Source organism: Rousettus aegyptiacus, unplaced genomic scaffold (genome assembly GCF_014176215.1).
Source record: "Rousettus aegyptiacus isolate mRouAeg1 unplaced genomic scaffold, mRouAeg1.p scaffold_m13_p_6, whole genome shotgun sequence".
NCBI lineage: Eukaryota > Metazoa > Chordata > Mammalia > Chiroptera > Pteropodidae > Rousettus > Rousettus aegyptiacus.
Genome location: NW_023416309.1, coordinates 52,157,434 through 52,174,427, shown reverse-complemented (window position 1 = coordinate 52,174,427; position 16,994 = coordinate 52,157,434). Strand labels below are relative to the sequence as shown.

The 16,994-nt window shown below is 39.2% G+C and overlaps 1 protein-coding gene across 2 annotated transcripts in view; it reads left to right on the top strand.

Moving 5' to 3' along the window:
- Positions 1–949: 949 nt before the first annotated feature.
- Positions 950–16,994, top strand: part of FAM204A (family with sequence similarity 204 member A) — a 32,579-nt gene continuing 16,534 nt past the window's right edge. The window contains exons 1-5 of one of the 2 annotated variants that reach the window (XM_016142518.2): positions 950–1,076; positions 6,976–7,214; positions 7,723–7,807; positions 7,945–7,975; positions 8,153–8,252. In XM_016142518.2, coding sequence (XP_015998004.2) covers positions 1,004–1,076; positions 6,976–7,214; positions 7,723–7,807; positions 7,945–7,975; positions 8,153–8,252 — 528 coding nt within the window. In that variant the 5' untranslated portion in view covers positions 950–1,003. Of the gene's footprint in view, positions 1,077–1,296; positions 1,666–6,975; positions 7,215–7,722; positions 7,808–7,944; positions 7,976–8,152; positions 8,253–16,994 lie in introns of those variants that run through there. The other variant, XM_016142519.2, reaches the window with a different exon arrangement.

The following is a 16,994-nucleotide window of genomic DNA, read 5'->3' as shown; positions in this document are numbered from 1 at the left end:
AATGTGAGCATGTTAGAAGGACCTTAGTCACCCAAACTTGTCAATTCAGGTTTTACTGATTCTGGGATTATAGAAAACTATTCCATAAACTCGGCACACCTTCTGGGAGACATTGGGAGTGAGGCAATGGATAGTTAAGTACTAAAGTTAAAGATGTGTTTATACTATATAGTATTGAGTACCACGAAAAATTTTTATAACGTTTCAAAAAAAGGCATTATAGATAACATTAATAATAACGAATAGCTAAGACTGAAAATTACTGTGTGCCAGGTAATAGGTTAAGGGCTTTACGTGTATTTTCTTATATAATCGTTATGACACTAGAAAATAGGAAATACTTACTCTTATTATTACAGAACACTATTTCAGAAAATGGAAGCCTTTCTAAAATAGCTCCATTCTCATCATGGTCACATTATTCTGTCTTATTCACAGCACTTTTTTTTTTCTTTGTTGTTTTTTCCTTGTTTATTTTCTATGCTTTCCCCAAGCCCCTCCTCAGGGTCTAAAATACTGGCTGCCACGGAAAAGCAGTTCAGTAAATAAGCTTTTGGCCAAGGCCACACAGCTGGCCAGTGAAGCAGCTTGGACGATAACCAGATGGTAAGCTCCACGAGAGCAGGGGTCGGACCGTTTTCTGCTAAACAGAACCTGGCAGTATGCCTGCGTAATAAGTCTGTGCAGAAAGAAAACAAGGAAGGGAGGGAGGAAAGGATGAACGAATGGAAACGTTTCCAGAAGGGCCTAGAGAGCTGCTGCAGCGATTCTCCCTCCCCGTGGAACGAACTCAGGTCAAGGTCTAGGTCAACACCGGCGTATGGCAGGGAATGGAGAAACAACAAAGCCTTAAGAAACGACCAGAAGAAAGGCGAAAACGGTGAGAAAAAAACAAGTAGGAAGAAACAAGCCACTTCTCTTCAGCTACTTTAAAAGCAGAGCTGAACGGGGCCGGTTGTCATGACGACTCGGAGGCCAGAATGGACCCATCCCATTGGCTGAGATGCGAGAGCCAATGAGAAGGCGCGATGTTGGCAGGGTCTTAAGATGGCTGCCGGGCGACCCGCTTCTAACCGGTGAGTAGGGCTGGTTGCGGGGCAGGCTCCTCTCAGGCTCGGGCTCCGGCGTGAGGGGTCGGGGAAGGCCGGTGCGGGGAGCCGGGGAGCCATTGTAGGCAGCCTCACAGGCTTTGAACCGAACCGCCCCGCCGCGGGCCGACAAAGGCCCTGGCCCGCGGGAGCGTCGGCCGGGCCGGCCTCCGGTTTGTTCGGAAGGGGCGTCGCCGCGTCTGCCCCAGCTTGCCGGTGGGCGAGGGGTTCTCCGTCCCACCCCGGCCAAAGTGCGGGGGTTGCAGAGGCTGTCGATCAGGGAAACTTTACAATTTGTTTACAATTGCCGTGTCCCGGGAAAGAGCTGCAGTTCATGGGAATGTCAGCAGGTTAGACATCCTGCACCAGAACCTTCGGCGCTTACTTAATTCTTTTGCCCGGGACGGGATGCCTCCCGTTTGGGAATTGGAGTGTGAACTTAATTCTTTGCCCGGGACGGGATGCCTCCCGTTTGGGAATTGGAGTGTGACACGGCCGCCAGGGAGTCCGGGTTGTGTAACCAAGCAGGGAAAGCTGTACGTTTCTAGAGACACCTTTTTGCAGTCTTGAACGTCGTGTAAGTATTCTCACAGCAGCTTCCGATTTAAAATGAGCCTGACAGAGTATTTATTGGTTAACTGTAAATCTTTCTTGGACCTGAGGAAGTGTTTTCCAGGCCTTGACTAAACAGAAAGAGACACTCTCTTTAATTAAAACATAACACACATGCAAAATCCGTAGTCTCTCTGGGTAATCGGATTGGTTGATCTGTGATTCAGTTGTACTTTGCCTTTTTGAGAAGAGGGAACACGTCTATTTCATGAAAGTAAGAAGAATATTTACAGTAATGTTGATTCATGTTAAAAGTATTTTAGTTAAGACTATTTCCAAGTCACAGAAACGGATTATCGTGTAAATTATTTAACACGATCTTCAGATTGATGGATGGTGGTTTATGTTTATGATACAAGTAAGATTAAATTCATATCAGAAAGGGTTCAGATTTCTGTGATTATTTCTAATTGGATACCAAATATGAGAAATAAGACAGCTTCACTTGGTGAAAATGGAATTGAAATTCTTAAATATTAGAGACAGGACACTAGTACTCATTAAACTGCTCAGATTATATGTTTTGGGTTTTAGTTATGAGCAGCTGCCTGGTTGCCCAGAAAATGTGACAATGTTACCTAAATGTGACTTTCATATATACCATTTGGTATAGCATCTTACATCGCTTTCTGCACTTAAAAAGTGAGAAAATTTTTTTCTTAAATTTTAACAAGTCTAGGATTACAGGCCAGTCATTCTTCAGACTCACTTTCAAATCTTTGTATCCAAGAATATATTGCTACTTAAAATTCTGTCCTCAAAGTTTACAATTTGAAGCCATCGAGTTCCATTTTTGTAAAATAAGTGGATTACAGTGCATTAAGCAAGTCAGTTACCTTAGTTGTCAGAGGTAGTAATTCCTAATGGAAGGTTGATTGTGAGATTAATGGTAAATCAGTGGCTGTCACATTGTTTGTTTACCATGTATAGCAATGACCTGCTTTTTTCCCTTTTTCTGGTTCTGTTTCTTCTGTCATAACTGGGGGTTCCTTCCCTTTCTCCAGAGCATCTTTCAGGTGTCCTGTGTGAAGTGCAGAGTCTAACTGAAAACTAGTCATCTTGGCTGTAATAGCTAGGTTGGGGAGAGAACCTTATCTACTAGCGCATTGGGGTTTAATCACTATTGCATCTGATTGGGAGAGAATGGAGTGTTAAGCAAAGAATGAGGTGACTATTATATGTGGGTATTTAGGCACATATAATATAAAGATCCATAAGGAAACATTTTAGAGCTGCAAGACATCTCTGAGATCATCCGATCAGACCTTCATTTTATAGCTTAAGAATGGAGGCCCAGAAAAAAATGCAGTGGCTTGTCCACAGTTTTGTTGCTCAGGGCTAGAAACCTGTCCTCTGACCTTCAAAACCATGTTTTTTTTTTTGTTTTTTTGTTTTTTTTTCCCTGCTATACCAGCTGTTCCCAATCCTTTCACAACCTAAAGCCTTTTTTTTTATTATAATTTGATATCTCCATGGGTGCCATATTTTGAAATATTGTGTCTACTAAAGTATATTCATTAGTTTTTTTAAAAATAAAAATCAGAGCCTCCAATCAATGAGTATGTGGTGAAGAATAATGTTTCATTGAATTTAAGTCTCCTCACCTAAAGGTAGACAATATTGAGGGTAAAAAACATGTTGAGCTTTTGGAATATTGAAATAAACTTAGAGAACTACATTTACTAGCTTCGTAAAACTTTGCAAGCACCTTCGATTAGGAATTGCTGAACTGTGTCATTCGTCATGCATTGCGATCTGACCAAGTGTGCTAAATAAATAGTGACTGTGCTTGGTTTTCAAGGGCAAAAGAAAATCCAGCCATTCAGACTAGAATGATACATAAACATTTTCAGTTCATAGTAAATTGCGTCAGCCCAGGACTAAAGATGTGTTCTGTGTAGTATACACAGAATTTTTTAAAAGAATAATTGTGGAATGGGAAAAAAATCTTAACTTTAGAAGTAAAGAGTTATGAAATGAAGAAGGTGATATTCAAAACCATAGAGAAGAAAGGGATGCTGAATCATTATCCCCTTTGGGACTAAAGTGATTAAATTAAAATTGAGTTACAGGCTAAAAAATGAAAAGGTATGTATTAATACATGGGCTATTGTGTAGACCTGGCTAGAAACTATGCTAAAAAAACTTCTCTGGTATATCACATCTCTTGAGAATGGCTGAGTAATTTTCACATTTAAAGGGTAATTTGGAGTGATCTGCTTTAAAATAAAGGAATATACTCTGAAAGGTGTGAGGTGAGAGAGACTTCAAAGAAATAGAAAATCATACTTCCAGAGTAGCCCAACATTGTTCCACTTGGTAATATAGTACAATTGGAAATGTGTGAAAGAATGTATATGCTGTGGCTAGGAAGACAGTGTCTTCAAACATGAAGCCCAAATCATGCCACAAAGCAGCCAGTCCACAGTAGCTGATTTACGGTCAAGCTGCTGCTGCTCATGTGGACAGCTTCACTTGGCCGCCTCCTTAATTCCTTATCCGTCTTTATCAGTGGCCACTGAGTTACATTTGTTTTTGTTTTTCTTTTTTATAGTTACAGGAGAACAGCACATTACTTTAAAGGTGTTCTGTAATTGAGTTCTGAAACATACCTTATTTGAATTTTGCCTTATTTTATGAATTTGGACATGGAGTCCACTTTTAAAAACTTATTTTAATTTTTCTTTTTTCTGTGGGCAAGCACAAGAAATTGTACCAGCCGATGCCACACTGAAGACAATTCTTCTTATGAATTAATTAATTAATTAACTTATATTAGTTTCAGGTATACAGTACATTGGTTAGACATTTATATAGTTTATGAAATTGAAACCAGATCTTAATGCCACATCAGTAAAAGCTAAAAGCGGATGATTTTGAGAAAGTCCAATAAGTGTTCAAAGATAGATCACTGCTTGAGGGCTGATGAACGGCATGCCGTCTCCAGGGCAACTGAGGGGCATATTTGGGTGTCCACAGCACAGATGCTTCTCCCTTCCCCTGTGGAGGTGCTGAAATGGTGGCCAGCTGAAGCACTGCACCTGTCTGAGAGGAATGTGCCTTTCTGAGCAGCCACAACTGAAGTGAGGGCCGAGTGGTACTTGGCTGCTGATGGACAGAAGCTTGTCATGTGTATAGAAGGTCAGGTCCATGAGGTTAGGCATTTTTGCCTGTTTTGTATACTGCTGATCTAATCTCTTAAAATGTGCCTGGCACAGTGGGCATGCAGAAGATGCTGTGGACAGGGAAAAGAAACTGTCCAGTTATGCTAAGAAACTAAATCTGATATTTGTCACCATCCTTAAGTCCTGAAATGGATAATGAGCCTAAAGGTATGTTATATGCCAGAGTCAAAGTCATGTTGGAGCTTAAGTTTGCTCCCCTCCCCTTGCTCCTCAGGATAGTAAAAGTATTTTTATTAATAGTATCTCATCTGTTTTTCAGTATTGGCATATTTAACATGATGTCCTTTTTGCCAACAAAGTATCTCAAGATGACCTGCTTTCTGACTTTTAAAATCCTCAGGCCAGGTTTAGGAATGGATCCAGGTTTTATGGAGCCTGGAGTTTTCATAATTTTTGTTCTCCTCTTTTAAAAAAAAAGAATACAGATTCTAAATAGAAAATTAGGTATCGTGTTTTGGAAGGACCTGTACACATGAGGAGCCTTGAAGCTTAAGCTCCATTTTCTTCCTGGTAATTTGCATTGGGTTTTGTTGCTCTATTCAGAAAACCAGATACCAGCATTTTTTATAGAAACTTCATGTCAGACTATGGAAATTCACTAAACAATTTGCATCAATTATTAAGTGAATACATTTCAAACATTAGAAACTACCTTTTGAATGCTGCCAGCCATAATAGATATTATAAAAATGTAGTACGTGGCCACAAAAATAATAACAGTGAAAAGAACTTAGCAATAATCAAGCCCCTAAAACCTCCCAAACTCTGTGTTGAGTGTTTTCATACCTTATTTAATCAGAATAACCCCCATATTCCAGACGGAAAACTGAGGGTCAGAGAGGTTAAAAATGATTCCCACGTGCCACTAGTGTGTGGTAGAGTCAGGATTACGTTGGAGCAGTTAGATGTCAGAGTCCTTCCTCCTGAAAAGCTAAGAGAATGTTTTGGTTTCAGACAGCTAACAACTGATGAGTCTGGTACAAAGCAGCAGGGATCGGTACAAAGATCTGATCTTTTGGACCTGAGAGGAGGTCCTTAAATTTACCCGGAATCCATTATTGAGAGTTATGGGAAAGCCCATGATGCCTTTGTCTCAGAGACAATGGGGTGGTTTTCTTACTGGGCTAGTCACAACAGGGGGCAGAAAACTCAGCAAAAATTTTCATCCTTCCATTTTATTCATTCACATAGATAATAAATCATGAGCAGTACAAGCAGCTTCTCTATTTTAGGCATCTTTTGAACATACTGGTCTGGGCTCAGTATGTATGCTAAAATAGACTGTGCCATGGAGATTAATAGTGAAAATGTACTCAGTTATCATAGTTTTAGTAAATGATTACAACTCTAATTTTTCAAAATAATTTTTGTTAAACTTAACAATAGTTAATGGTTCTCTCTACCAGTGGGCAGTATAGCTAATGCTAAATGTTATTCCGAATTTTAACATTAGTTTTAGTCAAAAGAGCAATATATTTTTGTTAAAATGTTAGGATTATATTCCATTTAGTATTATTTTAGCAAACAGTATGAAATTTTAAACTAGGACATCCTTTTCCATTTTTCTTTTTTTGGGTGGGGGGGGGCATCCTTTTACCACCATACTTTCTTCAAACTGGTTGTACAGCTTTAAAATTTTCTTTTTAATAATTGTTTTCCTGCTCCTTAGATAGTAAGTCCCTTGAAAGTTTTATACATTCAAGCACAGTTGAAACATCCTATTTTGTTTTCTTCTCTAATTATTATAGCTTGAATTATAGTATTGTAATTCTTAGGTTGCCTGCATTGTATACTGTTAGCCTCTTTTACTGGATTTTCTTCTTAGGCAAAATTATGTATATAATAGAGAATCAAGGTCCTATTTAAGTCATTCATCTGTAGGTCTGTCTTGTAACAAATTTGCTTAAACTACGTTACACTTTTTTAATTTATAAAGACAAAGATTTTAATTATTTTAACATAGATTTTTTTTTAAGTTTACTTGGACTGTTCCAAACCATTTGGTATAATTATTAGACTCCTTGGGTATCTTGTAATGGTTTTAAAATTCTTTGCATGTCTATTTTAAGTGTAAATTCATTCTTCTTTAGAAGGAAAGATGTGGAGTGGGCTGCTACCTCCTGGCCTAAATGAAAGTGATGTTGAGTTGAATTCTGAAGATGACGTATTGGAGAACTCTGGACTTAACTTAAAAGAAGATAAAGAAGATGGGACCATTACAAAAACAGAGCTCTCAGATTTCCCTAAAGATGGACCAAAAACTGAAGCAGAGTCAAATTTAAATGCATATGAAGAGTGTCCTTCTGGAATTCCCTTACATATGTGGAGCGTAGGTTTTCTCCAATGTATTCTTATGAAAGCTTGTGTTTGTACATGCTCGTGTGCCTGTGTGCTGTGGTCAGAATGTATATTTTCTTGGCAGGTGATAGGAAAAATTGACTCAGAATTCTTTTATTAATTGTAGATCTGTGGTCAATCCATTGGCCACTCAGAGACTTGCTTTTTTTTTTTTTTTTTTTTTAATAAAAGAGGAAAACAGTAAGATTAGCTACTTTGCTTATCCTGATACAGGAGAAGTTTTTATCTTAATTTTATCATTTTGTTATCTGTATGAGTCCTTGAATTTTATTTTCAGATTATTAGATTGATCTATCTAGAAATAAATTGACTTAATTAGAAATAAAGACCTCAGGTTGTGAAAGAATCTTGGAGAACAGAGCATCTCAAGACTGAACTATTTTCATTAAATTTATATGTTTATAAATGCTAGAATATTTTTATTAACATGTTGAGTGTATGCTTTGCTTCAAAATATATTTGCTTTTTTTTTTGTATAGAAATTTCAAGAATTGCATAAAAAACACTCTGAACAGAAAATCTCATCTTCAAGATTCAGGAAAAAAAGAAAACGCTCTAGAAAAGGTGTTTTGTTTTAATTCATGTTAATTGTCAATAGTGCTAATGTTAAACTGTGACTAACTTAGCTCAATAATTTTTAATAAACATCATTTTGAAATAACCAAATACTTAGGTATTAACACTTTGTGAATTCTTTCCAGGTAAATTGAAGAATGAAGAAGAATCTCATAGGTAGGTAGAATTTAAAATATTTGTTTATTTTAAACAGTATTGTAGAATTCGTACAAATAGTTGAACTACTTCTGAAACCTACAAAAGAATTGGTTGTTACAACTGTAGTAAGCAATTAAAAACAGTAAAAATAAAGATGAATACATTTTGTATAAAATTTTGTCTGTCTGCTTGTAGTGAACAGACCTCAAGTCAAACACAGTGGAAGGAACTTACTCAGTATTTTGGAGTCAATGATAGATTTGAACCCCCTGTTAAAAAGAAAAAAATTGACAAGGTAAGCTTTCTTTTTATTGCATATTATATTACCCAGTAGGAAGTGTTTGTAATTAGCCTTGCCTAAGGCATTTCTCCTTATTCATTAATTCGGTGAAAAAGTTTGGCTTACCATGTGCCAAACAAGATGCTATATAAACAAATATATAGTAAATACAAATCGTTGAGAAAAACTATTAAGGAAACAGCAAAGTATTGTCAGAAAATTCAGATGGAGGTCCCACGTTAGCTTGTGTGGTCAGGGAAGGGCTTTCTTAGAAGATGCCATTGCATTAAGACTGGAAGGATGGGAAGGAACCATCTATATAAAGAATGCTAGTGAAATAATAACCTGGGTAAAGGCCCTCGGAGAGAAAGAATCTTTGTGGGACATTTGAGTCACTAAGGTCAGCTAGGCTGGAGTGTAATCAGCGAGGAGGAGGGGCGGCCCAGGAGAAGATTGGCTAGGCAGGCGGGCAGGGGCCAGGCTTTAGGGGCATAGTGATGAGTTGGGTTTTAGTCAAGTGCAGTTGAGAGTCCTGCGAGGGTTTTAAGTTAAGGAAGTGATGTGATCTAAATTGAGTTTAAAAGACTACTATCATGTGGAGAACGGACTGTGGGGCAAGACTGGGGGACTGTAGATGGGAAGAGAACAGTTAGGAGACTCTTCCAGATGTGAGGTGATGGCAGCTTAAACCAGAGTGGTGCTGCTGAAGACGGAGAAAAGTGGGAGGATTTGAGGTACACTGTAGAAATGGAACTGATGGCATTTGCTTCTGGATTGCTTGTGAGGTGGTGGGGGCATTGGGGGCAGGAGGAGGAAAGAGCCATTCAGGGTTTTACCTTAAGCAGCGATGTGAATAGTGATGCTGGCTACACAGATGGGAAAGCTTGGAAGGGGAGATTTAGGGCGGGGCCTTTCTGGAGTTAGTTTGGATCATGGGTGCTGTTGGCGAGCAGGGGTAGAACAGACTGCTAGTAAAACGAGGCAGGGGCTTGGAGGAGAGCCTGAGCTTGAGAAACACACTTGGGAGTCATCAGTGTGTAGAGCTGGTAATTCTGAGTCGAGGCTTGAACGAATGAGCAACTTACATATTCACGTAGGTGAGTGTGGACATACTCCAGGAGAATGAAAGTGAGCCCTGAATGGAAGGTCTGGAGCCACAGGGGCCTGCCTAGTTGAAGACCAAGTATATTGTACCTTGCCTGTGTGGACAGATGCCCACTTCATGGGTCATTGCTATAGACTGCTGTGTATACATAGAGACCACTGCCATTTTCTGATTAATCAGTATTTCTCATGAAAAACTTCTGATTTTGAAGCCATCGTTAGGTGGTGGTGTGTCATGCAGGGCATGTGCATTAAGGAACTGACACAACAGAATTTTGCATGTGAACATTTGTGTTCCAACTTTGCTAAGTATCCTTGTCATTTAATGTCTAGAACACTGGGGAACTGGAACCAGGATCCCTTTCTGCCATGACTAAATTACTGCTGCTGAGCAGTCTCTTCTTTACAAAGGTTCAAGCAGGTGCAGAAATGCTAAATTTCTTAAGAAAGATCACTGGTAGAGGCAAAACTAAAATCAAGTTTTAATTACACCATTCTCAGCTTCCTAGCTTCACTGCTGAGGAGGCTGGTTAGCATCGTAAAGGGTAATTGCCATGCACTTGACCCTTTTGACTCTGGTGGTCTGGGAGGAGGGGTCGTGCTCTTAACTGGACCAAACCTGGTCTAAAGCGCCAGGGGGGAGGGTGGTGCTGACAGCAGTGTCCAGGGGCCCGTTCTCTCATACCTGCTTAGAGTCCTAACCTCTGACTGGATTGTTCTTTTGAGGGAAGAAATGGTTAAATGTTGGTTCTCATAGGGAAATATTTTTTAAAGTTTTACTTGCGAATTAGATGGTCTTTGATCTTCAGTTCTTTACACTATTTGTTATGTTTTTTCCTAATTGTGTTGACTTTAGAGTGTCTAAATTGTTTCTTAGTGAAGTTAAAGCCATGAAATTGAATTCTTAAATAGAAATTTTGAGAGTATTTTTACAGTCTGTTAGAATTTTATTATTACCCTACATACATGAAAACTGTACCTTTGTGATACTGGTTGGATATGGGTCACTTATGCATTGTCTAAAATTTGTTATTCGTATGGAGTAACTTTAATAAAGGATACTAGGATTCCTTGTACAAAAGTTTTAGACAACTCAGTTTTAGGAACTAGTGTTCTGTTTCACATTATACATTAGATGTATTCTAGAAAAAAATTACAAGTCAAACATCCTTTTGAAAATAAGAGTTCCGTTTAAGGGAAGACTGCTATAAATTTTTTTGTAATCACCCATTGATCTATTTTAGGATTTTCTTAAGGGTAGACATTCCTCTGTACGAATGACATCTGACTAAGAAAGTTACGGTCATCTTTTTAACAAGGAAACTGATGCTGGGCAGGCTTATATATGCCCAGGATTTTGCCAGCACTGAATATTCTATAAATAAATGTAAGCATGAAAGAAAAGGCTGTATTCAGTGAAGTGGAATTATTTCGCTTTCTCTTGGCAGTTCAGCATAATTGTATGCCAGCGGGTTCACACTCCTTCTTTGGTTTGGGATCATTGTTTCACATACACCCCTTTTGCTGTCATGCTAGTCTCTACTGTAAATCCAACAGAGTAAGTAGACATTAAAGAAGATCTATAGTGGAGGCGCCAAGTTAAGCATAAATGTCAGTCCAGCAGATGGTAGCTGCCACCCAGGAAATCTAGAGCAGGTAATGGACAGACAAGCATAGAGTTCCAGTTCATTATTTTCCTGGAGCAGAGACTGATCTCTTACTCTTAGAGGGCCCTTTTATTTTGTATTCACTTGACCCCAAGAGTGGTAGAACAAGACAGTCTTAATCTTATATCTGTCGTGCAGTCTTTTTTTTTTTTTTTTTTTAACCTTTTCTGTTTTTGGAACACTGCCAGGCTAAAACTCGGTCGAGGATGTGTATTTACCACACTGCTGTCACCTGTTCCCACAGCAATGCAGAGAAGCTTATATTCTTAAATGTAATCTTTCTGATATCCAAAGCTGTTTTAAAGTGTTCTTTGTCTTAATATTTTTTCTAGATATTTAGATCTAATCAAAGCTTAATTCACTTGTATTAAGCTTTAAAATTTGAATATATTACATATATAAGTAAATAAATATTTAGTGGCAAATTTCTGTAGAACTACATATATTTATTATGGTGCAGTTTGGCATAAAGAGTTTTAATTGCATGTTGAAAGGTAGTCTACGTGTGCACATGTGGGTGGTTGATCTTGATGTTGAACCTAACGTTCAACACATACTTTTCTTAGATATTCATAGTATTGCCTTCTTGGCAGCTGCAGCAAAACTGTTAATTAGAGGTTACTTATTCCCTCATGGGAACAAGTTAGAGGCTGGCCATGGATCATTTTCACCTGTGGCCAAATCGTCATCCCTAAGTTTGTATTAAGATATACCTTAAGCCAAATTCTGATTCCTGCCAAGAGTCATCTTTTTTTTTTATTAAAAATTATTGGAGTGTCATTAATCAACAAAATCCAGTAAGTTTCAAGTGTACAGTTCAACAGTATGTCATATATATATTGCATTGTGTGTTCACTGCCCAATAGTTAGATTTCTTTCTGTCACCTGCCAAAAGGCATCTTAAAAGCACACTGGGGCTCTGAGGAGTGTCCCATGCCTCCTGCCACTCCTGTTGTATGAAATACATGCTGGGTAATTCCAGTGAAGGTTACTCTTAGGTCCAACTTAAAGCTTTTTCAAATCCTTAATACTCACATCTTACTTATGAGACCACTTGCCGACTCAAAGTTGAATTCCTGGGTCTGGTGCTGGGGCCTAAGCCCTTGAAGAACTGTGATGGCGGCTGTGGCTGTGTAGAGCGAAGCCGCCTCTTTGTTTCAATGGTGTCCTAATATTTAGATATAATGTATGAACAGCTTATTTATTGCATCACTACCATATTTGAAAAACTTTGCTACGTATTTTACATATATTTTCTTTGACCCTTATAACCTCGCAAAGAATATGGTATTCTCATTTTACAGGTGGCATAATTAGAACCTATAGAGGTTAGGCACTCACTCAGGGGCACTTGGCTAGTAAGTAGAGCTGGAATAGGAACCCAGGTCCGACCTCACCAGCCATGCTCTTCATAAACTGCTGTTAACTTATGGTGTGAAGGCAATGGCAATGTTTTACCCGAGGTTGGTTTTGTACTAATGTAGGCATTTGGAATCTTAATGTCTTCTTACAGAAGCAGGAAGATTAGGTATACACATGGAACCAGAAATTTTTCAGAGCCTAAAGGTACTATTATATTTTACTTAAGTAAATTGCCAAAAAAGAAAGAGGAGGGTAAAAAAATAAAGTTATATCTAGTGAAATTTGGTTGAAATAAAAAAAATTTTTTTAAAACCTTTAAAAAGACTTATAAACAAATTTGAACATAGTATAGAACCCAGGAGGGGAGACAGGCACACAACTCACTGTAGCGTATCAGGTCAGCAGTGCTGGGGAGAGACGTGACGTACAGGGACAGCACAGAGGAGCAGCTGGGTCCTGGGCATTGGGAGGGGTGCGGCAGGGTCAGGGGGTACTTAGGGATGAGGGCACCTGCATACATAGAGAAGGTAACATTTGACTTGCCACTTACCAGGACAATCAGAGTTTTTCAAATGGAAACACATCAGAGGCACAGGGAACATTGAGAATGGTGGATGTGGCCCGAGATTAGGGAGTGCAGCATTGTCCAGGATGGGGCTGAGAAAGGATTTTGGGGCCCTCGTGAAGGGATTTGGATGCTGTTGAAAAGGAGTAAAGAAGTGATATTGTTGTTTTAGACTGGGTAATGACACGGTATCTGTTTTAGAAAGATGGACTACCAGTTTGGAGGTGGTTATAAACTTTCAAACAAGAAATAACGAGGCTCTGAAGAAGCACAGAAGGGAGAAATGAGAAATACTACAAAAAGAGAGTTAAAATAAGAGCTCAGGAGTAGAGGCATCGATGGTAACTGAGGAGTCCATGAGGGGTGACTGAGTGGGCGGTCAGCACTGAAGGAGGAGCAGGGCAGGCAGTGATGGGCTTGTTTTTAGACTTAATAAAAATTGAAGTACCTGCCTTTAGCCTGAAAATAACTAGCAAGTAGCTAGAGATGTAGATCTTGGTACAGATGAGAGGTCAGATGCTTTGAATTATTTAGAGATACAAAGCAGCTTATAAAAATCAGTCGAAGCCCTAGGATTGAGTTACTGGGCGATTGAAGAGTAAGAAGAAAAGGGGGTCAATCTCCGAATCTGGAGGACTGCTGTAATTAAGGGACAACTAGAGGAGATAAGTGGCTTTAAAGGAGATTGAAGATAGATGTTTGGGGAGATAGTTTTAAGAATCTGGGTTTAGTTAACAAAAGATCAAGTAGGAGGAGGACGACGGATGGTGTCAGCCACGATTGTAGAAGGAGCAGTTTCAGAACGGTGAGGACAAAAGGAATAGAAGATCGAAAGGGAGAGGGCATGAGGGCAACTGATGGAGTGTTTTAGAAGAGAGATGAGGTACTAACATGCACCAGTTTGAGGAAAGAGGGCCGAGTCATCCCCTCTAGTCCCTGGTCCAGAACGAGGAGGACAAGCTCGTTTGCAGAGTGAGAGAAAGATGACAAAAAGAGAAAATTTAAAGAGCAGAGTTCTAGATAGCATGTAAGCAGGCGGGACTGTGATGAGCACAGGTGGTGGGGTTAGTTTTGGCAAGGGAGCTAAGTCTTTCTTGGAGGTGAATGGAAACAGGATGGAGGAAAAGGATAAATGCAGATAACGCCTTTCGATGAGAGGAATATTGTAGAAAGGACACACATGTCCTTGGTTCTTTTCTTACCTCCCTTCTCCCACCTCTGCCTCCCATGAAGTAGGGGGTGGAGTTATAATCTGCTGAAAAGGAAGGCGGTAGGGTTGAGGGTATTTGGAAAAATGGAAAAGAAATGTAACAGTTTCTTAGAGGAACATGAAAACTTTCAAGGGCAGAATTGAGAGCCCACCTAGCTGAGTTTGAAAAACAGCTTTTAGTGAAGCCAGTGAATTGAGTGATTTTTTGTGGGATTGGTGAGGCACAGATCTTAAAGTAGTAGAAAGAAATGGTTGGGAATAGCCAAAACACGGTAAGGTGTTGGAGGAAGTTGAAGGTATTGCTTGGGTTTATCATGCTTAGATCGTTGGGCTCCACCTTCAGAGTTTCTGATTCAGAAAAGTTGCATTTCTAACAAGTTCTCAGGTAATGCCAATGATGTTTTTGGTCCAGACTCAGACTTGGAGAGCTGCTGGCTTACAGTCTAGTTAGAAAGGGTTAATCATGGGTTGCAGGCCAGAGAGGCAGGAAAGAGAATCCAGGAAGGGACTGAAGGACAGTGAGAATCCGTGTGGTGGTGCCAGGGTGTGGGGTTCCGAATGAAGACGAGGCAGGCAGGTTTGCTAGCTGCAGAGGCGTGAGAGGAGTGGGAGGACAGCAACTTGTGCTTGAGAGCATTCCAGATGGGGACTTTCAGGTGATCTCTGTTACGTGGCCTAGAGCAAGCCTACTCAAATTATTGGTCTTCCAAGACATAATGAACTCATACCCGAAGGTAACTCAGGGGACTGTTTCCTTCTTTGAGAAAGTCTTGTTGTTCTTCATTACCTCTCCTTCCCTAACAAAAAGTCAGCTAAATAAAACTTGCATAGTCATGTCGTTGGTTTGCATCTGGCACAAGTGCCATTCACGCAGTGGCACTGTTTGCAGACCAGAACTGGTGCGCAGACCGCACTTGGAGTGGCACTGTCCTAGGATATAGACTACTGAGGTAGGTTGGTGTTAGGAGTCCCTAAGGATGAAGGATGTGGAAAGGTGAATCCGGGGTATTTAAGACCAGCCGGAGAGGTGTTCTGCAGATATTCAAGAAAGGGAAATTTCTGGACGCTGGTAGATGATCGCGGGACTCGAGTGTGAAAAGGACAGTAGTGCCACAAGGCCTAGGGTCGGAGACTCGGAGGAGCACTTGAATGAAGCTTTCAAGCTTTCACTGGGGACACGTAAAAAAAATTTGTCTTCCTTTCAGGTCCTTAGGTGGATAGAGAGATTTCGAGAAGGAACAGTCCTCACTTAACATGGATATCTGGTCTTTGTTTCCATAATTTTTTTTGGCAAATTATGTGTGGGTATTTTCTTTTTAATTTAGAAGTATAAACTTTATTCAGTTTTTGCCACAAGTAGTTAATCTGAGAAAAAAAAAACCTCATATTTACCTGTGATAGAATTATAAATTAAATTCTAAGGGAAAGTTGTTTGTGATCTGGAAATGAACAGCTTCTCTTAGACTGAAGTAATAGTACTTTTTTTTTAACGCTTGTTTTTCAGTTACAGTTGATGTGCAATATTATGGTAGTGTCGGGTGTACAACATAGGGATTATACATTTATGTAACTTATGAACTGATCATCCCACTAAGTCTAGTTCCATCTGACACCATACACGGTTATTATAGTATCATTGACTGTATTCCATATGCTGTACTTTACATCTCATGACTATTTTTGTAGCTGGCAATTTGTACTTCTTAATTCCTTCACCTTTTTTACCCATTCCTCCACAACTCCCCCTTCCATCTGGCGACCATCAGTTTATTTTGTGTCTGTGAGTTTGTTTCTGTTTTGAATGTGTGGCTATTTTTAAAGTCTCATTTCAGCAGTACATAAGAACAACACTTCGCTTAGTTGATGGGTATGTTCAAGCAATACAGTGATAGGAGAAGCATTCCCAGGACTTCTTTTATTAGATCAGGGAGGAGAAGTTGGTTAACTAAAAATGTTAAAGGATATACTAGATAAGCCATGGTTAGGATACAATCTTGTAAGAAGCATATATTAGACCATTTAAAAATTTTTGTATTTTCTGTACTAACTATTTCCACAAGCTGAAACTCAATTATTTAAGCCTAATCATCTTTCCATAAATATATATGATAAGTCTTACATGTTCGGTGAGCCCATGAAAAGTTTAGTTATGATTTCCTGAATTATCTTCAAGTAAATACAAACATGTCCATAAGAAAATAAAAGCATTCTTATATATAATTTTCTTCCCATGTTTAATATCCAACTTAATACCGTAGTCAAAAAAGAGAAGCTGCTATTGATTGAAGTCTCAAGCTACAGGAACAGGCAGAAGAGAAGAGAGGCAGAGGAAAACCACGGTTGAGAATACAGACTCTGGGCAAACCTTGATTCATATCATGACCTTACCACTTAACAGAATCTAAGTCTAAGCCTCTGTTTCCTTACCTTCAAAACAAGATAAGAATATTATTTTATAGAGTTGTCGTAAAGGTGAAATGAGCTTTTTATAGTACCGAGCCAGGGGTCTATCACATAATAAGCATGCTATAATTTCTAACTGTTATCAGTGTTATTTATTATTGTTATTAAGAGAAAACATAGGCCTTGGAGTCACAAAAATCTGGATTGTATCTCCTTTTTCTTAGTTTAAGAAGTTATATGACCTCGGATAAGCCATTTAATGTCTCCAGGTGGCCTTCTCCTTGTCAGTAAATGAGAGTGGTACCAGCCTCCACATGGGGTCATCGTGAGAATCAGGTGGTTTCAGTACATAATGTGTTTGGTATAGTCCAGAGCCGTAGCTGTGTCTAGCAAATGTTTGTTGGTCTTTCTTTCTCGCCTTTAAGTTTTACATTTTGTTTCTTCCT